The sequence below is a fragment of the Hakea prostrata genome, chromosome 1 (assembly GCF_041222555.1).
Source record: "Hakea prostrata isolate BN-2017 chromosome 1, UWA_Hpros_2, whole genome shotgun sequence".
In the NCBI taxonomy this organism is placed as follows: Eukaryota; Viridiplantae; Streptophyta; class Magnoliopsida; order Proteales; family Proteaceae; genus Hakea; species Hakea prostrata.
In genome coordinates this window covers 1,410,339-1,436,664 of record NC_142600.1, presented here as the reverse complement: position 1 = coordinate 1,436,664, position 26,326 = coordinate 1,410,339, and the positions used below count along the sequence as shown (strand labels likewise).

Here is a 26,326-nt window from a genome sequence, read left to right as displayed (position 1 = left end):
GTGCACAAGGGTGCAACTTATGTGGATGCTAACTGGGGGGCACAGACGTTTGTGGAGAGAATCTTCAGCGTGCAACCCCAACCCCTACTCCCTGAGGTGGAATCAGGACTTCCCTATCCGTACTCTGTACTCCCTCAGATTGGATATATATCTTACGCATGTTGATGACCAGACCTATAGAGCTGTAGTTTTCGATTACCTCGACAACCATAGACATCACATGTCATGGGATGTCTATATCCTATGGTCAAAGGAGAGGATGTCACAGGCACAGTACTACTCAAGTCATGGGATGAATCCACCGAGGCACTAGGTTAGTGAGTTGTACTTCCCTTTTATTTTTAATTGTTAGTTACATTGTATTTGAATTTGGTGTTTTGAGTTTATTTGATGTTTTGAATCGAACTTAGAAGTTAGAAGTCATATATTGAATTATATATACTCAAATATATTTAAGTTTATTGTATACTTCCCAGTCAATTCTACATTGATATTGATTTTTTTAGTAAAATGCATGTGCCAATGCAGAATTCCACCCTAAAACACTCCCTCAAACCTATCGAAACTTGATGTCGAAACTTGTACGAAAAAATCCTCGTCTTCCTCAAAACTTCTCAAGTTTCCACATAAATTTCCCATTTTCACATAGTTGAAACTTAAATTTCCCTCTTATTTTTTACTATAATCTATACCAACCTTGCTACAATAGTAATATATTATATCTTGTTCTCGGCTAAGCCTGGGAAATTCTCATTTGTTGCTGCCTACTATTCTGTTCTATATGCCGTCCAAAATTGTGTTATTGCTCCATCTGATCTTGATCATGTTCCAGTCGGTTCACAAATGAGGGACATAAGCTCCACATCACCTTTGGTAGACTAAAAAGTTTGTTTTAAGGTCTTTAACCATCATAGTAAACTGGGTCTGGAACAAACAGCTAAACATAGGCCTACCCAGGATTCCCAGCTATAATCCGTATGATATGGGATCATGGAGTACGCAAGCATCCAGCATCCAGCAAGAGCAACCTTAGCCTCAATTAAAAAGTGACACCTGTGCAAACCCCCCCCCCCCGGGGGGCACCTTCAGGGGACTACACCAAGAAAGGAAGGTTGTTACCAACTAGTTTACAAACCACTTCTGTTTTTAGCACCCTTTTCTGCTTTTTTTCATCATCCTGAAATATTGAAGCTCTGTAGAACAAGTACCAAAGCTAATAGAATAGAAACACAAACACAAAGTGTCGGTAAATTCAAAATTCCTTCATATAAAATGGGGCACAGAAAATATGAACTTATATTTGGATGAAATGGAGTAAAATAGCTTGCTTGGTCTTCAAGACTTTGATTTACCAACCGAATCCGCCCATTATTCACTTGCCAGAAAACCACCTTAAAGTTTCTGTCAGGCACAACTCTCGTCCCTAGGCAAAATGATGAACTTCCTCAATGTTTAAATAAAACCCGAACGGTGGCCAAAGGGAAAGCTAAAATTTTTGGGCCTCTTCTTTTGGAGCTCTTGAACTCCAACTTCTTTGTTGCTTTGCTATAATCCTGAACGGGTCTATAGATCAGAATTCGCCCATAATTTTCTCACTTCGCCTTTCCTCTTTTTGCATTTTTTCCAAACTTTTTTCCCTTGAAAGATTTGTTCTTGGCATGAAGCATTCTGCTAGCGTTCTTTTGCCTTTCTTTTCGGATTTGTTCAGGATTTTTTAATTCTGAACGGACATGAGCATTTGGCAACGAATGATGCTTCTTCCCACCTTTGAACTTTCTATTATGTCCTTGCATCCGTTGATCCCCTGGAAAATAGGAAAGCATGCAACAAATATTGTTATTGAACTTCACTCACTAACCAAGGCACACCATTGTTATTCTTATATTTCCTTTCTGTTTTAAAAATATCTAGTATGGTAGAAAATATATACATTTTATCATCAAAAAAGAATATTAAGCCACATCAAGTCATCAAATGTTAACATCAAGCAACATCGGCTCATCAAAAAATCAATATTAAATCACATCAAATCAGCAAAAGTCAATATTAAGCCATATCAATCCATCAAAAATCAACATAGACATAGAAGACAACACAACTGAAGAAGCAAACCATTGGAACTATAAGGCATACATTTGGTTACCGGTCTTGAGACTACTCATTTTCCTGGTATACGGAGTCTCACATTTGGTTTGTAATGTTCTTAGAAAGAATGTTCTTTAACTTTGAACAATAAAATTTCTCTCAATCTACAAAAATGACAATGTTCTTCGAGAAGTTTGGCTAGCAAAATGATTTTATTTCTCACACAACAGCCGCTTTCCAATAAATTCAAGAGAATCAAGACTGCCCCTAAATTTAATTTCAATTGAAGAACCTATATTCACATAGAAATATAGTCAAATGTGCAGTGAATACAGCCTAAACTGCCGTGTTATTTTTATACATACATCAAAATTAGTCATACTTAACAATGCTGTTAGTTCTTTAGTTTTTAAGTTTTTAATCATTTCATTACTATCTTAATATTGAAGGAATTTTTTTATTTGAGAAATAACTCCAGCAACTTTGTCCTTTTTTAAATTGATTTAACTATTTCAATTGGATTCAAAACATTGTTTAAAATGATATTTGGCATAAATAAAAACAAGACATTCACTACCATAAAAGTGGCAGCTGCCTAGGCCCTCAAATCTGCTTGGACACCCAGGGGTTTCACAACTCATAACTATGACCCTGCCCAGTGGTAGATATGTCGCCAGTCCTATCAATTTCAATGGGACTGGAAATTCCACTAACCCTGCACTAACTTTAAAGTACGCATTTAAAAGCATAGGCACAGCCATGTCAACAGTTAAATCTAATGAAAGTCAATGATATACAGATTCAATTTCAGCAATTTCATTTCAATGATAGAGAGCAAGGGCCAAGATTGTTTACAGATTTGTTTACCCAACTCTCTTTTTAAATTAAAAATTATTGTCTTTTAGTGACAAAGACACGGTTTATTTTACGCATGCAACTTTGTCCTAAATCCCAATTTGGTCGTTTTCGAAATTGAACTGGAAAGTGCTCAAAATTCAGACAAAATGAGGAAAACACCATAGGTCTATATCCATCATGTTCAGTTTAGAAGCAAGTTCAAAAAGATGAAGTCGAATCTCAAAATTCTCAAAACCGCAGGTTTTAAGTCTTGGCCTTACAGTCCCTGTTCAGTTACAAGCAGAGCCTCCACCTGCATGAATAAAACACAAATCTAGCTGGATTGCTGATGAAGCCCTTGATTGGGTTACCAAGCAAAGCTGTAATACACCAAGATCCTCTAAAGATAACCAGATCCGATTATTTTTGGACAGCACTTTGGGCTTTATTTGGAGTAGTTTAAGGGGTCTTTTTGAGGGGGTAACTTCAATGTTAGGACTGATATGGACAGGAGGACTAATTTGAATTTCATCCTCAATCCAAGACTTCTAAAATATAGGGAGTCAGTTGGGGAATTTAGAGGGTCTACGACTCCATGGTTTTCTAGGGTTTGGATGGGGCTGAAATTTTAAGAGAATGTCGGGAAAATATAGAGATTCTGTTCCCCTAAAGAAGGCCTTAAACTAATCAGGTTTTAGTCATAAAATCTGCAGATGTAGGTTTAATGGAGGTTTATCCACATCTGTAACAAACAGTCAGAAAATAAGGCATAAAAGAAATGTCCAAGACCTTAGGAAGAATGGAGGATGGAGATTCCCTGCCTAGTTCATTGACCTGCTTGGTGAACCAATAAAACGCTGATTAATGGCTCCTGATAAAGGTGATTCACTCCTGCCCAAGTCCCCAACTTGCTTGGTCATCATTGGTGAGGCCACCCAATAGACCCAAGGAGAATCAAGAGGCCGCTGACCAACTTCTAATCCCACAATTTGCTCCAAAACAATATTTGCTTAACTAAGTAGTCTGTATTTTATTCTTCACTGAAGGCAGTTATTTTCAAATCGGTGAACAGTCGTACAAGTAATTTTTGGATTGAATAGAAATAAAAGAGTCCTAAACTAACTCTAAGATGATCTCTTACCTAACCTAACTACCATCCACCTTTTTTAAGGATTTCTACAACAAAACCACCCACCTATTTAAAAGGAACTCTAAAATAACTAAAACTGCTACTCACGTTACATAAATAAGATGGAAAAAAGACCGTATTACCCTCACTTAAATTGAATAAATTAGTAAACCAAGTATAGAATTTCCGTACTCGACTCATTAACCCATGTTTGAGTTTCATTAAGTTCAGCGATTACAAGGGGAGCTAATAAAGACCCAACCAAAATGCCTATCAACCCTAGGTTGATTTCTAAGAAAAAAGAGCCTTCTATGGTGCTGGATCTACATCAATTAGGCAGGGGAGAGACTTGAGGTTCCTAGGCCTATTTATCTACCTTCTAAATCAGCATCAATACTGTCAACTCCAGGGATAATATCCACTCTCCCAACTATAACCCATTTCACGGGGACACTGCAAGAGAGAACTTGGAGACTTCAAGTGCTCAATTTCTGAAGGCTTGGTCATGGGTTAAAATCCACGAAACATCCTCTTTGGGTTAAGGCTGTGTGCATAGAATCCTTCTTAGACCCTGCTATACGCAGATGAATTGTACACTAGGTACGAACTTTTTCTTTATTATTATTTTTTTTTAACAGCAAAATAGACAGTGTTATGGTTAATGGTAAGTGAGGCTTCTCAATACTGTGAAAGGTTAACTGTAACTGTAAATTGTTACGCATGTATATAAACTTGAAAGCAATCAAGAAATGCTTAACAAACAACAGAACGTTTCAAACATCACCTGTTGAACCACTCGGCTCTCCGGAACTAGCTTCAGTACTCGTTCCTTTAAGAGAAATCTTCTTGTGTGACCTTTCTTTCCACTTCTTGTATATACCTGTCTTGGTGGCTTTCACTTTAGCACCCCCCTCAGTCGTTACCTATACAAAATTTTAAAGGGGGCAGGAAAAAAAGTCAGAACCCATGAAAACTAGCAAACATTGACTAGCTAGCCTGTGAAAGTTCTTGGGTTTTAGAACAATTATTCATTAGCAAAATGATCGGGTAGCCCAAGGAAAACTGACCACTCAATATAAATAAGAAAGGAGGAAACAACCAAGATTATGAGAATCTTCGAACTAGCAGAATTCAAAATCATCTAAAATTCTGTGATAAATTTAGGCTACATAACAAATGTCTCCTCAAATTTCAAATTCTTTAGAGTTATATTTTCCTTTCTTTTCTTGGTTACCAAGTGTAGCCTTGTGGAAGTAACCAATCAATACGATAAAAATTGGTCTATAAGGTCAACTGCAAAGCAAAGCCTTACCATACACCAGAAAAAATTTGAAGAACAACAATGTGATAGATTTGCAATATGCAGTGGCTTTTTCAAGGTGCAGTTTAATGGGAAAGCATCTTCCACATTTTTTTTATTATGATTTTTATAGGGTTCTTACTCATCACTATAAATGATGAGAAGAGTATTAGTTAAGTTAGCTATTTTTGTTCAGCCTTCTATATTAGCTCAAGGGGTTGACATGGGAAGGTAAATTTTGTAAATTAAACTCTAATAGAATCTTAGAGGGAAGCATCTTCCCTGGCTCTTCCTCTCCCACCCTGGCTTCCCCTCTAACCTCCCCTCTCCCCCAGCTCTTTGTGCATCACCCTCTCTGCTCTTTACTTCTCATTGAATCCTTTAAGGCCAATCCTACAAGACTGGAATTTGATTAGGTAGGTTCCTGAATCTATTCACAATTCAGAAGTGCTTCCACTAGTGGGAGAGGTTCTAGCATATCAAGTCCTAGTTATCAAGGTGGCAAGGCAAGTGTTTGTGAATTTTAAAAGTAACCGCAAGCGCACGGTATCGTGTAGCTAACGGGTCGATCTCAGGGAGATATGCCACTTAGAATTTGAACTTCTTAATAGTAATGCGAGAGTGGAATGATTCAATTTTTTTGTTAACTAATTAACTAAACTAAACGATCCTAATCTATATATCTAATGCAATCGAATTGAAACGAACAATAAATTAAACACAATCAATGCATAAATAAAAGACAGGAAAATGCAGATGCAACACCACCCGTCACCGGAAGCAGAGGCACGACTGTAGGCTTGCTCCGGTTATGTGGTCCGAGATTATGAATGAATAGGCGGAAAGTAAATAACAGAAAGTAAATAACAGAAAGTAAATAACAAAGCAATAAACAAAGCAATAAAAGGAAAAGGAAATAACTAAAATGCAGATGCAACACCACCCGTCACTGGGGCACGAGCGTAGGCTTGCTCCGGTTATGTGGTCCGAGATTATGAATGAATAGGCAGAACAATAAATAATGATAATGCTGAAAGTAAATCCTAAATTAAGAATATAGAGGGGTAGATAGAAGCGGGAATGGGAGGAGAGAAGATTAATAAAGAAAAATTACTTACTTGCGAATTGAACAAATGATTCGAATCTCAACCAACCCTAACAACCAGATCTAGATCTAGAATGATCTAAATCTGCAATTGCTAGACCCAGAGAGAAACGAATCTAAAAACTTGAAACTTGAACTTGGAACTTGAACTTGAATTGCATTACATAAAAATTAAATCTAAACATTGAATCTAGAAATTTAAAATCTCACAACTGCAAGCAAAGAAAACTAGAGAAAACATAAATAAACTGAAGAGAGAAGAAAGAATGCTTCTACTAAGCTCTAAGACACGTTCTCCTTTGATGGAGTAGGCTCTCCTTTTATAGAGTTTACATTAGATATGAAGCACGGCTGAATTTGAATAAAACTCAGGGTTTCTATCTGACTCATCCAATTAGGGTTTTGACGTACTAATCGCGCCGATTTAGAAAGATCAGATGCATAATCCCACCGTTGGATTTGAGGTTTAAGTAGTCGTGAAGCTCTCCTCCAAAAATCAGCACGATCGGACATCAGATGACCATTCGATGAAGGGTTTGATCGAAACTGGACAGAGGCATTCAAAAACGGGATTTTTGCTTCATCCTTATCTGAATATAATTATTTTTCCTCTTTTTCTTTCTTTAATCAAATCCCAAATAGAAAATAAGATATTGAGGTATGCAAGGACTCTTTTCCATCTGGACTCTCTCAATAATATCTCTGTAGATTTGATTTAAAATCTCAGCCGTAGATCAAATTTGCCTTCTTTATCTCTTCAATATTTCGGAGTTGGCCCGTAATCACACATCTCTAGCCCATCATGTTCCAGATCAGGCCCATTTTCGCATTTGAGAATGTGAATGGACTTCTTGACGTGTAAAATAGCATGATTCAAGCCCAAAACTCCAAATATTTGCTTAAATCTTGAAAAGTCCTAAAATCTGCAAAAACAACATAAAACCCAAGGTAACTCCATTCTAAGTGTATAAAATGCATGCTTTATGCCCTAAGATTTCACACATAAATGTGTTCATCAGCAAGCATGGCATTGGAGGGGCAAAACAGCAACGCACTACTGTAGAGTCAACCTCGAACTGTAACAGCCAGTGGGAGGTTGATTGCAACCAGGATCAATACAATTGCAGGAGCAGCAACAGCCTTCAGTCATAATTAACAGCAACTGCAATCTTTGTGATCAACTGATGATGACTTGAATCTTCATTTCGATCTTAATGAATTGTTGGGGATGAACAATAGCAGCAGCAGAGAAAGGAGAGGATTAGAGGATTGTGGGGGTAGGGTATGCACTATCTCAGCCCTAAGTCTCTCACGCATGGCTATCTGAGCTGCTGAACATGGCTTACTCCATAAGCAATGGCAATGGCCTGTAAGTTTAGTATTTCCTTAAGTATCAACTTGCATTACAAAGAAAAAGGCCTAGTTGTAGCTTGGCTAAAGCTTTAAAAGAGACAGAATCATCCTGAACTGAAAATAGAAAATATTGACCTAATATCTAGTGACGATAGAATCTTCTGAAAATAAAAACTAACTAGAATTAGAAAATATTAGGCTTTATAATTCAAATAATGCATAAACTACTAATATAGAAATCAAATGAAGCTCCTAAATCTTCCAAAACAGAATCTTCAAGTAATCTCATCTTGGGCCCCATTAATTTTCTAGGAATATTTCCGCTAAACCAAACATGGGGCTCTGACACTGTTTACGCGACCAGTGACGTAAACAATGTTTTTGCACTTCAAACATACTTCTATTTGGAGGTAGTACTGCCCTATGTGGTGCTCCATTGGACCAACAAAAACTCGCCAAATCATCAGACCAGGCTGCCTCTCACAGCAGTTGCATCCCACAATCTTGTTGAACTGGTTTTGGGGCTTGTCTCTATGGGTATATATGGATTATAATCTACATCAGGTGCCCAATGTGACAGAGGTGACAAGGAGCTACACTCCACCTTGATATCCATGCATGAAGGATCCCAACTCTCCATCAGTTTCATCTTCTTCACCTGACCTCTTATAACCATATTGCGAGAGAGAAGAACCATTGGTGACCAGGTTTTTGGTGTCGCAGATAAGAATCAACAGACGATGGAAATGTAAGGTTGCAGTCCATCCAACATGCTAGTTCTCACCGGTCACCTCTTCAACAACCCATCCTGTATTCAGACATCCACTCAGTGTCATAGACGATTCCCAGACAGCAGATCGGAGAACGAAGCTCAGTGACATCCATTTCACACTTGCAACTTCAGCCAGATTTCACCCTAATCATCTCAGCCTCAATAAATCCATCAGCCAACATACTAGAGGTGGCAGACTGTTCCTTGCGTGCAATAAATTCTGGAGACATAAACAGAGGAAAGGGGAGAGGGGAGAGGGGAGAGATGGAAGGCAGAGGAAGGGGCATGGAGTCACTGAGAAGGGGTGTAAAAGATAGGGCTCAATAATATGAATTAAATCATGGGCAGAAAAGCTAAACATTTCATTCCACTCTGATGTAAGCACGAGAACCCCCTGGCCGAAAACCTAAGTAGGTCCCATAGCAGGGATCTAAGAAGCCAACATGAAGTAGCCGAACCCTACAGGAGGGGTAGTTTGGGCATTTTATCCCTCAACTTACTCATGAAATTAAATTAGGATTTATTTCAGAATTTAAGTAAGCCAGTCTAAATCCAATTTGGATTTGTTTGAAGTCTGATTGTGAGTTGAAGTTGTGTTTTGAAGAAGTCCAATTTGGTGTTAAGTTGGTAATTTAAGTCCTAGGTTATCTAATTAGCATGTGCTATTAAATTATTAATTAAAGATAAAAGTGTGAGATCCCAATCCAAGGGTTGAGATTAAAAGGGATCTCACACTTGAGTCGGAGTCCTTTGATTTAGGCTACAAATACCCTTCTCATTATAAGTTATTTTGAGATTTGATGAATTAAAAACTTTGAGCGTCTAATTGCTTGAGTGTGGCAGGGTTCCTTTTGAGGGGAACCATGCAGTTGTCTTGAGACTGTTTCTGAGATAATTCCAACATTCAAGCAAGCATCCTATTAAGTTTTGAAGCATCAAACATCAATTCCAGCAGCCATCCTCGAGTCCAAGCCTTCCCCAACTAAGTCAGAGCCCTTCCCCACTTTCCTCATACCCAGAAACCCTACCTCATGCACCCATCACAGCCCTCCCCTCTCTTGTCTGACCTAGGAATCACCCTAAACCCATCGCATCTCTCCTGGTCCTTCCCCATCGATCTCCAGCATTCCCAGCCCCTCCATTAAACCCTGGAGCCCCTCCCCTTTTCTTCCTTCTTCCCTACGGCACCCAATCCCAACCCCTTTAGGACTCATTGATTCCCAGCCCCAAAACCCATCATTATACCCTCATCAGTCATAGAGTTACCTAGGCACCATTCCTAACATTAGATTCCCTTAAGCAGCCCTAATTCCTGGACTTAGAAATTTTCTGCAATTCATTTTCTTCAACTAGATTTGAAGAATTTTGAAAATTCCAGAAAAATCCTAAACCTAAAAAGTATTCCAAGGTCAGCCCAAGCATTACAGCCAACCCTTGCCCTCCCCCAAACACTAACTGAACCCTAGAAGCTTTAGAATTCAAATTTTCAAATCTGTGATTCCAAGTATAAGAGGATTCAGATCTGAAGGTTGGTTTCAAAAGGTTCTAAACCCCCTCAGAAGACCAAAAACCCCCTTCCTACCTTTGCTGGAACTCCTGGGCAGCCACTTTCTAGGGAGATTGCAACTTAAACCCTAACCCTAGGTCCGTGGTTACATCACTCTCCCTCAGGTGATGCAAAATAATCCTTGTGAGTCACTTAAAAGTCCCAAAATGTTTGCACTTTCATTTAGTTGAGTCCGTGTTTGTTTTGCTTTCCAATTTTAGTTCAAGTAGAAGTCCTAGTTTGACTTGTTTTCTAATGTTGAATCCTAGTATGAATCCTTCATATAAGGATATAAATATAGCCCTTTGCTTGTAAAGAGGACCAATTTGATTATCGAAAAACTTGAGATTGAAGGTGAAATAGGGGAGTCGGGGGTCTTCTGAGGAAGAAAGCCTGTGGCTGCTCTTGGTGCTCTTATTTTCAGCAAGTTACCAACACCCTCTCTCCCTAACAAGTACATATCCCCACCCCCCCCCCATTCTTCTATTCCTTCTCCACTTTGCAGCCCTCTTCTTCCCCCTCCCAAAGTTTACGGCAACCCTTCCCCCATCCCCAAACCCTAATTCTCCTAAACCCAAATTTCCCATCTCATTGCAGACTCTATTCTCCCCTCCCCTAGCCTGTGACAGCCATACCCTCGTCCCCTAACCCTATTTTCCCAATCCCCTCTCATTCCCCAAGCCTATTCCCCATTACAGCCCTCATTTGTCCCCCTTTCCCCTCTCTTTTCCATTGCGGCAGTATCACGCTTTCCCTTGCCCTAGTTTAAGACCCTAGGCCTCTTCCCTTAACCTAATCCCAATCCCTTCTAGCATATTCACTCCCACCCCTTCCCTAACCTTCAACCCCAACCTTAGCGTATTCCCCTTACCCAAAACCCTAGAAAATTCTGCACTTTACCTTCTTCACCAAAACCCTAGAAACCCTAACCTTCTTTCACTTAGATCATACAAACTATTCCCTTTTAGAATTCACCCCAAACCCCTCCTTTACCTTCAACCTTAACCCTAACCCTAGCCACCCCCCAGAAACCCTAAAATAAGAAAACCCTAATTTTCATAAACCATAGCCTTGGAGGTTCTGAATTTCAATTTACAGCAAGGTACAGTTCTGGAAATCAATAAATCCTAGACCGTATGCCATACCCAAACCCTATAGACCTTATTCCCAAGACCTAGAATCAATCAAATCAGCCCTATACCTAAACAGAAGGATTGTGAAGCCCTAACTTTACTGCTGGTTCACTTAGATTGATCCTGAAGACAAGCCCTTGATTTGGGGGTTACATCAATAATTCATTTGGGATGCAGTTATGAGGATTCTAAGGTATCTCAAGAGTGCTCTTGGACATGGAGGTATTATATTCAGATCATGGTCATAGGCGGGTGGAAGGATTCTCATATGCTGATTAGGCAGGTTTTCCAGTTGATAGGTAATCTACCAGAACTTATTGCACTTCTTTTTTTTTTTGGAGGAAATTAGTGTCATGGAAGAGCAAGAAGCAAACCGTGGTTGCTACTTGCTATTTCAAGTGCATAATCAGAGTTTCACACAATGGCACAGGTGATGTGTGAACGAATGTAGGTTACACAACTACCTAAAGAGCTAGGCTTTGATAATGAGCTTCCCATGTATTAGAGTTTCTCACATTGGCACAGATGACTTGTGAACTAATGTGGCTAGACGACTACTTAAAGAGCTAGGTTATTATGATGGGTCCACCATGTAACTATTGTGTGATAACTAGGCGGTTATTATTACAGCATCAAACCACATGCTTCATGAGCGCACTGAGCACATTGAATTCAAATGTCATTCGTTCGAGAGAAGCTGCAGCAAGAATTGATATCTCCCACTCATGTCCACATAGGGGAGCAATTGGAGTTTAAACTAAGTTTCCTACTTGGCTTAGGACTCTCGGTGAAGTGAAAAAGGGTTCCCCCCCGGGCCGCCCGAAACCCTATCGTGGGCCCCAAGGCCACTCCAAACTGGAGCACCTAAGACTGGGTGAACCCTCAAAGAGAGATATTTTGGTCCATCGCAGCCCTAAATAAATGCTGGAATTAATTTTCAGTAATCTTAGTTTCTTTCTTTTTAAGAGTCTTTATTAGTTCAGAATTCTCGTTTGATTTAAAGATGAGTTATTGAGTCCTTAGGAGTCTTTCGATAAAGGACTCATGCAGTCTTTTATTTGCAAGAAGAGTTCATTTCCTTCTGTTGGAATCCTAGAGTTTTAGGAGGAACATCTCTTCAAGAAGATTCCATTAGTTGTTCAGTCTAAATTGAAGTCTTAATTTTATGGCTGAGATTAATTGTAAGGGAGATCCTAAACTGTAAAGGATTCCCAATAAGATTGGATTCTTTGGAAGACTAAAAATAAGCCTAGTTTTTTCAGTGTAAACTTAAGTCAGAATATTGAATAAAGGAATTGAGTTGAGCCCATGGGATCATGGCCTTCTTGAGGAGGGCACAGTTGAGAATTCATCTTCAAGATTCTAGCCCTCCTCTTCCGAACTCCAGCATTCTTTCACAACTTCAGCAGCAATCCAGCCCTAAACAAGTTCAGTACAGCAACCAAGAACCCCTCCCCTATCCTGTGATTCTATCAAGAACCCCTTTCAACCTCCCCTCCTTGCGCAAGCCTCCCCCAGCCCCTTCTGAATCTTGCAGGAGCAAGAAAGACCCCCCCTTCCCCTTCTCTCCCTTGAGATACCTTTCTTTTTCCTTTTTCTGTTTCTTTATTTATTTTATTTTTTTTCTGTTTCTTGCTGCAGAATTACAAGAAGAAAAAAAAAATAATAATAATAAAAAGGAAGAAAGAAAGGAAAAGAAAGAAGACCACAAGAAAAACACCCCCTCCCCAAAATCCCCGAATCGCAAGCTTCCCTTCCCTTTTCTACCTTACCGCAGACTTTCTACACTTCCCCAGATAATTTTAGGTCACCCTATGACAGCCCACATCTTTTCCATCCATCTCCAAATTATTTAACTAAAAGTATTCCACTCCCATTCCCCCTTTTGGGTGTCCAAAACCTTTAAAATACCCAATCGCAAGGTTACCTTCCCTTCCCAAATAATTTTAATAAAACCCTAACCCCTCCTAGGACCCTCCCATAAATTCTTTAGAGATTCCACAAACGTCCCAGTCCTTTTCTTTACCATCTAGGACTCCGTTCCAGCTACCCACTAATCAATAACTTTACCCTTAAATATTTGGGTGTCTCAATTACCCCCATTGGAGCCTAAAATTACAGTAATATTTATCATTAATCATCATCAAGACCCTAGATCCCCATCCTTTCCCACCGGTATTATTATTTGCTGGTTCAAAAGAAGGTAATACTGGACGAACCCTTAATTTTAGGGAATCCATCCAACAAACCCTAACCCTAAAATCGGGTTCACATCACTTGGTTAGGGTTAGGATTTTGCAGGGCAGAGAAGGTGTAGGGGAAGATAATTCTAAAAGGACTTACGAGATTTGTGAGGGTTGAAGTTATGAGAGGTTTGGTGAAACTGGGATTAGGGTTAGACTAGGGTTTGATTTGGTATGAGTGGGATGAAATTGGGAGGAAAGAAGGCCATTAGGGTTAAGGCAATGATGTTTGTAAAGTTGGGGACAGATCTAACAGTTAGATTTCCATAGATTTGACCTTGAAATTCAGGAATAAGAAGTCTAAAAATTGCAGAAAAAATCTAGAAAAATAGAAAAAGGGTGACAGAAGCATTAGGATTATGATTTTAGGGTTTGGGAGGGTGGCTACGGGTAGGGAAGGATGGGTAGGATTGGGGAATGTCTGTCTTGTAGAGGAAGAAAGCTACAGTTTGTGTTGAATGGCTGCTGTAATTTGAAGAACACTTGCAGAAGTTAGCTCTCAAATTCCCACACCGGAGGTCCCACCTCTGAATTATTTTATCATATTCAGACACAGTGTTTGGGGCCCACAAATTAAAAATCCAGGTAAATTATTAGGACTAAAATATTGGTAACACAATTATAGGTAAAACATTAAAAATACATCGAAATAAAGCATTAGGACTAAAATTGTACAAGTAGATTTGTTAAAGTTCAAAAACTTTAAAAAATAATGAATAGTGGTTGCTAAATTTTAGGAGTAAATTATTGAGAAAAAAAACTTAAAAAGAATACTTTAGGGCCTGTTTGGTTACTTGAGTCTGGAGATTCCAAATTTATGGAGTCATGGTTCATAAAATTAATTGTTTGGTTAGCCTGAATTTTTTGAATGAAATCTATAAATTCATCATAAAAAAACATTTATGGAATCATGGTTCAAATATTTAATGCTTTTATAGTAGGGGTGAAATCTCTGGATTTCAACTTATACCCATAAATCCATAGATTCACGTTTTTAGTACAAAAATGTGAATCTCTAGATTTCATGAATCCAGGGATTCACACAACCAAACAGGTATAAATCTCCCATTTGTGAATCCAGAGATTTGAAATCTCTAGATTCATGTAACCAAACAGGCCCTTAGGTAGTTTAACACTTAGATTGGAATTTTTATTAGGATAGATCAAAATTTTAGGGAGAAAGTTTAGGCATTCATGAGTTAGTTTCTAATCGGGTTTAACTATTTCTTCCTTAAAAAAAGGGTTTTAATTGTAAACCTTGGATAATTATTGAGAATGATTTTTTTACCCATTATCTTTACCCTTAAGAACTAATTCCCAATATTGGGGAACCAAATAATGATATTTCACACATGGAAAGAGAAAAACAAAGGAAAAATAAAGGGATTAAGAGAATTTAAAAAAGCTGCGCCTGGTTTTTTTTTTTTTTTTTTTTTTTTGGGGGGGGGGGGGGCCAACACTTGGGAATCTCCGCCCATGGTGACCTTCCCAAAAAGACCACAACCTAGATTTCCTCCAAACTCATGTGAATTCAATTCGACTTCAAAATTACATAGCCAAGGAGATTAAAGTGGACTCAAATTGTAGGATCCCGACCAAACTAGGAATCTCACCTACACAAGGACTCTCAAATATTTTGCAATATAATAATCAGAAAAATAAAATAAAAATAGATCTAGGGTCCAGACAACACACTGCACTCAATAGAACCCAGACCCAAGACACCTTTAGTCTGTCAAAATGACCAAAATACCCCTGGACAGATTTCGGCTGGGGGGCTGGTTACGTCAATGACACTACAGAGTTGTACATTTTTGTGTTCAAATCAAAGCCAGACTTGGTTGGGAAGAATACATTTACAATAAAATTCCAAGATGCGGGGAGATCTCGGCGGGATATCCAAGAAACCTACTGATACATTAACCCACAGGACATCTCATCTCAGAATCCCCTAAAAATTTGAGATATTACCGAGATCTCAGCAAGTTCTCACAACCATAAAGATCAACTAGTCTAATGCAACTGCATCAGAAGAATAGTTCCTCATGAGGCTATGTTGTTCCATTTCAAATTACATTGCACCTTCTCATTCTTCTGCACTCGACAAATAAATCTAGAATAAATGAACGAAATAGGATTTCGACATCATACCTTTCCACTAGCTGTCACATGTTCACCGTTGTTTAACTTAATGTACTTCTTACCCCTCTGTAATCAACACAAAATAATGATTTAAGACAAAATCCAAATAAAAAAGCATTTTGGAAATAAACGTGATTAATTGATTCTCGAAAATACCTTATCCCAATGATACACAGATCTTTGTTTCTGCATTCCACCATCATCATCTGCAACTAAATCAAGGACAGCAGATTCCAGCCTATGGATATAGATGGAATCAGTAGATGCCAATTTTCGGAAACAAAACTTAGTTTTTTCAATCAGAGGAATATCAGACACAGAAGGTGAGCAGATTAATAATAAAGTATGCCCCTCAATCACAAACTCCATGTCCTAAATGCTGTATTAAAAGCAGTAATGTTACGTTAAAGAATCCTGGCCTCCCAAATTGTCAACTAGACAATTACATATACTACATAACTGACTGATCTTGAAATAGCATTCATCAAGTTTCCGTACCCATATTTTTTACAACTGCAAGTGTAAGTAAAACTGAAGCACTGCCACATATGAATTAAGCTTGTCAAAAACCTACACGAAATGAACATTCACCGAAACTTGAACAAATCACCTTCAGATTCTGACTCTCTAATGTAAGGTGGAAACAGCACCTATGTGATTGAGTTCAAGATAAACAGCAGGCAAACAGGCACCATGTAATCCACCACCAAGTAATAATTAGTAAATTGAACTTCAAGTGGATACACTAAATGTGGCATAGACTAAACAAGAGTGTCTACAAACTATTACCCTGGGAACACATCCCTACAACAATCCTATATCGGAAGAGTATATAGAACTTTTTTGTATTTCTACTTCTAACCATACACCCACAAGATCATGTTATTAGCTTGAATAAGTTTTTGATGACAAAGCACAAAACACTAAAAACACAACCCACCAAACCTAAGAAATCAGAACTATGTTACCATCAAACTATCCCCCATAAGAGCCAACTAAACCTATCAAACCAAAATTTTAAAGTACGAAAAAGAGGCCCAACTTTACCTTTATGGACACCTGCCCTCACTTCTAGAAATAACCAAGCAATTACAACACTAACCATCTTAAATTGTTGGATTAATTTTCATTTTATTCCTTCAGACTCTTATTAGCTTCTGAGTAAAAGAAACGAGGTGATTAAATCCAAAACACGAAGTGGTAGAATAGAAAGAGTGAGAATGAAACAGAATTCATGTAGACAACCAGTAAAGTGGGAACAAGGTCTAGAATTTATCTTTTACCTGCTTGATACAAAACCCTGGTTAGCTCTTACTGACAGTCCTGCCTCCAGATGCTGAAAGCAAAAACAGAACATAACTACTTATATTAACCTCACCAAATTCTTCAGAATGGCAAAACAGAAGGTCTACTTAAAGGACAGGTTAAGAAGAAGCTGAGATATACAAAATTGCACCTAAAAATGTAGTCAACAAAACACGTAATTGTGGTTAATGGCCATAGACAAGACAAGAAATCCATCATGTAATACAGGCATAATTAAAAAGGTTCATTATGTAGAAAAAATGAAGGATGATGAACCTACTTGATTTGTAGGTATTGAACTAATGTAGTACTCCTCATCTTTAAAGCTATTATTTGCCTTTCTTTTAGAGCCCCGATCATCTAAGGATACAAAAACATTGTAAGGAGAGAATCAGGAAACAAGACAAGGTTTGATCACATAGGCATCTTTGAGCTTCAAAAGAGAGATCGATGGGGAAGAGAGCGACAACACAGTATCATTTCACAGAGCATGCTTAAGTCATCAAGAAGTAAGAGTCAACAACATTAGAATGAATGGAAATCCACCAGCAAGCACATTAAGATGACAATATGACCAATGTAATGGAAACCATCGCAAAAAAAATGTTGTCTGGGGGATGGCAAAACCTTTTTTCTCCTTGTCTTTTGAAGCTGTTTTCTCCTCCACTGAAAAAGGGCTTTCAGGTTGACCTTCCTGCATTGAGTAGTGTGTGACAGCAAAGAGTTTGTTAAGATCCACATAAGAGGGGGGCAGGGATTTAGAAAACCAAGTTAAATCCTATACCAACGCAGAACATATTTTACCCTGCATCTTAATGATACACTAATTATTACTTAACTGTGATAATGTGGTAGTATTTATTATATTAACACAATAATAACTCAGTACTTGAGTATAAAGATGGAGAAAAAAGAGAGGTTAGAAACTGTGAACAGTACAGATAATGGATAAATCTTCATTATGAACAACAAAACTAAAAGTGGTACATGAGAAGCTGAACATAACATCAATAGCAGCCAGTTCTATAGATATTGTTAAGCAAAACATGTTGACTAACACTAGATCCCACCAGAAGAAAAAAATGACTGGAAGTATTTAGAATAGAAACAACCTACTTTGTTTATTCTCATTCTTTTCTGTTTCATTTTTTTTTTCTAAAGAACCATGTTCCAATTGGTAATAAGGTTTATATGTTGGGTAATCTAAGTTAGGGCATTTAGATCTTATTTCCACACTCCCTTGCAAATAACTAGAGTCGTGACCTGTTTCGGGTATTTCTTTTTTCAAAGTTCTGTTGCAATCAGGACTTTGTCCTAGAGGCTAACACAGCCCTTGCTAATGCTCCCAAGATTGGATTGAGTAAAATTAGACTTGAGATTATCAAATTCTGCAGCAAGCTTGGCTGCTGTCTTCCTTCTCTGTGAGAGACTGCTTTCTAGCGTTTAAAGCCTAGATTACTGCGCTTCTGGTATTTCAAGTCCAGATTGCTGATTCTGCTCAGAATTTAAGGTCCAAGTCTCGTTTCCCTAGTGTCACGTCAAGAAGGATTGCGTCATTAGGTGCTCACAAAAATAATTCCAGTTTTGGCTGTGGAATCAGCCTCTGATTGAAGATTGCCCTACAAGATTGCTGCCATTGGAAGACTGAAACCTGGTAAGGAGATCCAACATCCCATCCCACCCCCATCCCCAATTAATTTTATTGTTCTTGAATTCCCAAGAGTCCCTAATCAACTTTCAAGAGAGAAACTGCAACTCCATTAATTGATCAATCCAGCCATTCAATTCTCCAAGATTATCCGATGGTCCCTTCCATAGGTGGCACAACCCATCCACCTTTGGAGTCTATGCCACCATCTAATACCATAATTCCAACTTCTTTCTAGAAATAGACTTTTCAAGAAACCATAGCTTCAATTTTAGCTATTGGGCAATCCCACCATAAAATTCATCCAAGACTGGAGACATCATCCCTATACACCATACTTCATATTCGGCACATGTTTCAAGCTAACCCAACTATTGAGTCACTCGATCCTGACAGTAAGTGTTCAGTGCAAAACCAGAAAATTCAATTTAATGAGGGAATGAGTATTACATTCAAAGCATGAAACCTAATCTCAACGCAACTAACACGAAACCAATCACCAAACAGGGGCTAAGAACACGGCATAACTAGCAGAGGAGAAGGAGATGTAGAAAACAAGAAGAGACAATAGGGATGGGGGACTGTCGATACCTATAGTAAGAGAGTATAGAACTATAGGCAGAAGGACTGCCGTGAAATAAGGAAGAAAAGAAACAGAATGGGCTAAAGAAAGGGAAATTTAGGCAACAAGAACTGTTGACTCTAGAAGAAAAGGTGAGAATAGAATTTTCAGAAGCAAAAGAAGTAGCGAGAAGAGAAGAAATTTTATCCATTGTGAGATCCTAGAGAGAACAGAAAAAAAAATTCCCAGGTAAGAGAAGAAGGCTTCTTTAAGGGAAAAAACAGTAGACCTTTGGAGAGGAAGGGGAAGGGAATTTTTGTAGTGCGAAATAAGGGTGAAAGGAGGGAAGAAAGCTTACCTAGAGAGGAGGAGGAAGGCTCCACATGAGGAGAGGAGAGAGGCTGGCAGAAGTCTTCAAGCTGCCTCTGGTTTTTCTTTTTCTTTTTCTCTAATTCATCATCATCGTGCCCTTGCAGGTGGTTACATATCTAAAAGAAAAAAAAATTCCAAAAACACCCCAATAACATAAAGGAAACAAATAAAATCTTATAACTCCAAACTATTAGAAGAAAACCAAGAAGACCCTGAACTACCCCTACAAAAATGACTCTATAATACCAATACTAATAAATAATTTAATACTAAAAAAATGTGGTGTGGACTACGGTCCCAAGGGTCCAGATGACCCTTTCTAGTAGCCGAACCACAAAGAAAGGTTCCGCCACCTCCACCTCTTGTAATAATGAGTGATGGGTGTGATTGGTGTCATGTCCCCATCATTGGTTCTTTGACAGACCTTGGTTACTAGCCCTAAATCCTATGGAGGCTACCGACAAGCAAAAGAACCAGTAAGCCATTTGTATGGAACTGCAGATAGGAACGTAAGTTAGATAACTAGCATAGTCCAAAGTTCTCCTGTTGCATTTGAAGTTAGGCTTACAAATAGAGTGAACAAAAAATGAGGCAAAACAAACACTGAAATTGAACTTAACACCCTAGGCAAGCTCTCTGGAAAACCCTCTTTCCTGATGATATTCAAGTATAGCTAACCACGAGATTTAGTGTCAGTGAAAAGCAGCTTACCCAGAACATAAAATTGTGGAAAAAATTAAGACAAAACTATAAAGAAGATAAGCAATGAGAAGGGGCAGAAGGGGCGGAAGGGGAAGGGAACTCAGCATATATAGGATCCAATCTCAAATTGACACAACCTAGAAAAATGGAGCCACATGGCAGGCCTGATGGGCTAAAATTGTGGACAAGTAGACACAGAAGCTTAGCTTCAGCTAGAAAGGGTTAACCAACTACCAAACCCGAGCACTGAAAAGTTTAAGGTATGGACTACTGCAGGATGCATGGAAAAATCTACCTTTGGGGCTTGATTGATAGATCGTTGGTGATGAACCAAATTGATGATTCCTTCATGAACAGATCTTTTCTTCTTCATAACATCAACCCATTGGCTGGCAGGACCCTGCAAATGCATATGAGAATGATAGTATAAGAGGCAGGACAAATAAAATTAATGTAAAGATCACACATAACGCACAATTTGGAGTATAATTGTAATATAAAATTAATGAATGGGGAAAAGAATGCCCTCAAAATGGAAATCAGCAAAAGAAGGGGCTCCCATATTATTTGGGACCCAATTATTCACACAGATTAAAGTCTATAAATGTGATGAGCTGAGAACATGAGCTTTTCACCCATTTGTAAGTACAGTATTCTCATTTCCTCCTAATGTGGGAACAAAGTATATACAAAGACATACTACTGCTTTCAGATTCTAGAAGCCTATTTCAAAGCAGTCAAATGTGGTATCAAAAGAGTTGCACCGGTGAAGGCATGCTAACATTTTGAGCATCAACCACGGGGCTAGATTCTTGTCTTCAAAATTTCCATGAAAAAGTAATTATGTTTTAGCTCATCCCTTCATAACATTTGCTAACCCATGCTCCAATCTAAAATTAATACTTTTGTGTGAGGCAGCTTGGTATAGGACACTAGGAGACTCATTATAGATAATCCTCTGTATGGGAAACACTTCTTGAATATTTCTTACTTCTCAATAACTCAATACCTTTTACTCTCACTGGGCACATGGAAGGAACCACAGAAGTATCACTTCTTGATTATTTCAAAGGGTTTGGTGTATGCACAGTTTCTATGGTCCAGTCCAAAACAAATTGAACTAACTCATCTAGAATATAGAGCATAACTAAAATAAAGAGACACCAAACCCTATATAGGCATTTCAGTATTAATATCTATGTTAAGGAGTGCATTTGATACACAATTTTGTATCTGGAAGTGTTTTAGAAGTCTGAATATGTTGGTTATCATTACTCCTACAAATTCACCAATAACTGATAACTTCAAATTAGTATCGACAAAGAAAATTTTGTTTCATAGACGACCTATTTCAAAGTCAGTGGATAAGATATACAAGGTTTAGGAATCTAGTTACTTTCATATAATAAAATTTTATATTATTTTCCAACCCCAAGAAACAAAGGGATACTACAAAGCCTTTATTTGGAAACTTAAAGGGTTAATTTGTTCCCAAGAGAAGGGGAATGCCTTGATACAAGAGTACTTCAGCATAACGAATGGTGATGAACTAAAAAAATTATCCACCATATCCAAAAAAACTCTTTTCCTCTTATTGTTCTTCTTTTTCTTTTAGAAAGTGGATGAATATCTCCCCAAATAAGTTAACTTCAGATATAATTAAAGATCATAAGACTTGAAGTCATGAAAATGCATCAACGGTTTTGTCAGCAACAGTACTATGAACCAAACAGCAAAAGAGTTGAAGTATGTACCAGAAAGAGCTACATAACCCAATAGTAAATAAGCAACTATAAATGGGCATCAATATATTAGAAACCATCCATAGCATCTCTGCAGTACAAGAAACAGAATAAAGAAAATTACTTGTAGGTGTTTGGATTTAGCAGCTTCACCTTCTGCTTCCAAAATGGTTTGCTTTGGTCTAATACACACCATCAATAAAATAATCATGCATTAGCTATTATGTTAAAATATAACTGCACAAATGCTGTAAACCAAACAACCCCCCCCCCCCCCCAAAAAAAAAAGAAAAAAAGGAAAGCAATCGTAATATTACCAAAGATACATTATATATTAGAAAAGAAAATGCATAGTCATGAAAAAGACCATCCAGATATTTTGGCTGACAAAGCACTGACCTGAAAGTTTTCAAGCGCTCTGAGAAGGCCATTGCTGTCAACTCACTTCCTCCTAAAACATTTTTAAAAATTGGATGCAGTCCTTCACGAGGCAGAACCTTTGCTCTTCTAATAGACTCCTTTGAGGGCAAGGGCTTTGTCTTCGAATATAAGCGAAACGCATTATTACAAGCTTTTTGCAAAGTAACCAGTTCTGTGCATGAATCAATGACTTCTCGAACTCTATCGGAAACAATATCTATTACTGTCTGGGGAAAACGCCCATAAACTGTTTCACCATTTGCCACTGCTTGGTCAATTTTAGACAATACCCTATCCATATCTTGAAGAACCTCCTCCTCAGTAGGAGCAGGTCTAACTGGCTTTGAGAGGAAGAGATGAAGGTCTAAAAGGTAAGGCAAATCTTCTGATGTGATAAAAGAGAATGCTGTTCCAGGCCGACCTGCCCGAGCAGCTCTCCCCACTCTATGGACAAAAAGTTTAGGCTTTGAAGAAAAGTGCCAGTTGATAACATTATCAAGCAATGGGATATCAATACCTCTGGCCGCAACATCTGTCACAATTAGAAACATTGTCTTTCTAGCCCTAAACTTTGATATATGCATTTTTCGAGCATCTTGATCCATATCACCATAACATACAGAAGGCTCTATACCCTCTTCTCTGAAAAGGACATTCAGGAACTCCACATGATGCTTTGTGGAGACAAAAATCAAACTCTGCTGATCAGAACTGATATGTTCCCTAATCAAATACAAGAGTGCAGCTGCTTTTTCTTCCTGCCGTAGAGAAAAAAACATAAGCTTCAGGTCAGGGCTAATTCTTGTCTCCAAATCAAGCCTTACAAGTTGAGGATCACGCAATCCTGCTTTCGCAAACTCAGCAAGAGCACTGGGTAATGTTGCACTGAAAAGCAACGTCTGACGGGTTTCACTCAGCTGCTCAAGAATTTTATGTAACTGCTCCGCAAAGCCCATGCCAAAGAGTGAGTCAGCTTCATCAAAGACCACGTATTCCACAGTACGCAAGGACATGTCATCAACCTCAGACAAATGATGCATCAGCCTACCAGGAGTTGCGATAATGATATCAGGATTCTGTGCTAATTCTTCAAACTGGCTTTCCATGCTATCACCGCCAACCAATAAACTACTACGCAGATCTGGGTGAAGAAGACAATCAAATTTTAGAATGATTTTCCACTGAGACTACCTATAGGGAAATAGTCATTGTACCTTTATAAAAAATGAAATCAAAACATATGAAGTAAATTAAACAGAAGCTTCAAGCAAGACATGAAGAGGAGAAAAAACAATATAATAAAATTATGTTTTTCACAAGTATTAATAATACAGAGTGACATAAGGAGAACATTTGGCAAGCTTTTCAGTTTCAGCACACATTTAAGAAAAGTAATAGTGCTTTTCTAGGACAACCCAGATTATAAAGAATATGCTACCCGAGACACAAAAATGAATGATTGCTGATATCCAGCAATTACACTACTTCCTAAACTAAATCATCTGCAAAATGGGACTTCTTGCTACAAAAGTGTTATAGAATCCCCAAAGAAAAAACAAATTTTGTCAACCAAAAAGCAGGAAATTGCAAGTGTTGTCAGGCAACTTCTGTCCAAATTAGCTGAGTGAATGATCCCACAGTGGCACACAGGATTAATGAATATGTGCATCTAGAAATTATGTTTTTGAACGTATTGTTAGACTCGTGAGATTTCAACTATCACAGAGTTGAATGGAAGTTAAGTGCAGAACATTACATTCTCCACTAGTTTCTTTCCCCTTGAGTTGATACATGGCTTATATTATTCTTAAACCATATGAAAACCGCATCCATATGAAACTTTATACAGTATATTAGGTTTTCTAAGAGGTTTCACAAGCAAGTTCTGTTTATACAGCATTATCAGGTATTCCAAGAGTCTTGACAAACAAGTTCTGTTCATACAACATATTAGGTTTTCCAGGAGTTCTTACAAGCAAGGTCTGTTTATACAGCATATGAGGTTTTACAGGAGTTTATGCAAGCAAATTCAATAGAAAAGTAGCTTAGAAAAAATCACTAAACAGAGTGTTTTGCAAAGAACAACTGAACAGTCTCGATAACAAACCTGTAAATCGACCAAGTTCCTTGGTGAACTTTAAAGTCTGAAGTGCCAAGTCTCTAGTGGGAGAAAGAATGAGAGCCCTAACCCCACCTTGAGGAACATGTTGCTTCAACCGCTCAAGCATTGGCACAAGGAAAGCAGCAGTCTTACCAGAGCCAGTTCGGGCCATGGCAACAACATCTACACCAGCCAGTATGAGTGGCATGGTCTTCCGCTGTATGGGTGTGGGAACTCTATAACCCTTGCGTTTGATACCTCCGAAGACATTAGGGCTTAGACCGAGAGACTCGAATCCCCCAGACTTTGCTTTCTTCTTCTGCTTCTCCCTTCTTTTCAGTTCTGCTTTGGAGCTTACATGAATATTTTCTTCCTCCTCCACCATGATCTCTCCTTCAATCGAAACCAGAGTAAAAAGCTGCCAACACTAGTGGAGTTACCTGAGAGCTATGACGAAATCACGAAAGAACCTGTGTGGTTCAGGGCTTGCTTAGTAGGGAATTTTTTTTTTGCGGTAGCAGCCGCCGACAGCTCTGATTGAGCCACATCATCGAAATGGGAATCAACGATTGAGATTTAAACAATTATTGTAAATATTGATTTTTTTCTCACACTTTAATCCTTAAAGTTTTCTTAATTTACAATAACAGGTCCCTCATTCACCCGATAAAATGAAGGAAGAACAAACCTCTTGGGTCCAGGTAACGATGTGACGCTCCTTCTGCTTGGTTGTGGAATCAGATTTGGGAGCTTCATTGAACTTCAAATTCCTCATGACTCCTCTGTTTGTCTTTCCACGTTCCTTCTCCCTTTATCAAGAGCAACCCGCATGTTAAAGCGGAGAAAGGTTTTCTCGATGGTATAAAAAAGAGGCAAAAGGGTTGGGTTCGCCTCCGATTATCTTTACACGGAACTGTTCCTTTCAGGAAGGGAACAGCAGCTCCAACAAAGTGGAGTTCACAAGCATTCGAGGGTTACGAGTGAATGAGAGAGAGAGGGTTTGGGTATCGGGTGAATGGGAGACCTGTTGTTGTAAATTATGAAAATTTTAAGAGATTAAAGTGTGTGAAAAGAAATCAATATTTACAATAACACCTCATTGTTTAAATCTTAATTGGTGATTCCCATTTCGATGACGTCGTTCAATCAGAGCCGTCAGCAGGTGCCACAAATAAAATTCCACTTAGTAGTGGAGACGGTAATGGAAATCGAGAGACTCATTTTTTCTCAATTCTCATTAGGTTTTAAAATTTTTCCCCTCTTTAGACAACAATGCCCTTAAGTGTAGTTTCGGTTGAAAACTCGGCAACTCAAGTCTCCTTTATGGTTCGGCAGTCGACGGTTCAAGGGAGGAACCGACCTTCTCTCCCTATCCCGTTTCAGTTTTAGCGAGTTTAAGTTTGCAGGGAATATCAAGGTGCGAAATATCACTACAATTCGCCGGTTCGCTAGGTGGTGAAATCTCACCAAAATTTTGGCGAAATTTCGCCCAAAAATTACTAGATTTTGACCTCCATTCGGGGTTTTTTTTGTCATTATGAGCCCAAATTTGATGTATACCCTAAATTAATGCTAATATGTGGTAAATTTGAATTATTTCCTATAAATTCTCCTACCTAGCCACATTTAACATGTTACCTTCTGAGTCCTAATTGTTTGACATAATTGGAATGATTTCCCGTTCACCCTGAGATTCTATTACAAAATCCCTTCATAATTTAAATTATTTTCATAAATTATTTTATGTATATACTCTTCCCTAACCACATTTGGCATGTTGAATTTTGAGGCCTAAATCACTAGAATATAATTGGTAAGATAACTTATTA

The 26,326-nt window shown here is 38.3% G+C and overlaps 1 protein-coding gene across 2 annotated transcripts; it reads right to left on the bottom strand.

The window, feature by feature from the left end:
* Positions 1–1,055: 1,055 nt before the first annotated feature.
* LOC149026509 (putative DEAD-box ATP-dependent RNA helicase 29) lies at positions 1,056–25,543 on the bottom strand. 2 transcript variants are annotated; one of them, XM_089153892.1, is made up of 12 exons: positions 25,186–25,543; positions 24,504–24,967; positions 22,376–23,537; positions 22,101–22,158; positions 20,530–20,634; positions 17,578–17,644; positions 17,231–17,310; positions 16,929–16,981; positions 15,802–15,883; positions 15,655–15,711; positions 4,836–4,974; positions 1,056–1,804 (listed from the first exon to the last, which is right to left on the bottom strand). In XM_089153892.1, exons 2-12 carry the CDS (start codon positions 24,880–24,882, stop codon positions 1,593–1,595), a joined length of 2,394 nt encoding a protein of 797 aa, XP_089010018.1. In that variant the 5' UTR covers positions 24,883–24,967; positions 25,186–25,543; the 3' UTR covers positions 1,056–1,592. The 2 variants fall into 2 exon arrangements, with proteins under 2 accessions (XP_089010018.1, XP_089010014.1); XM_089153888.1 differs by having other exon boundaries at positions 24,504–25,543.
* Between the last annotated feature and the right edge of the window lie 783 nt (positions 25,544–26,326).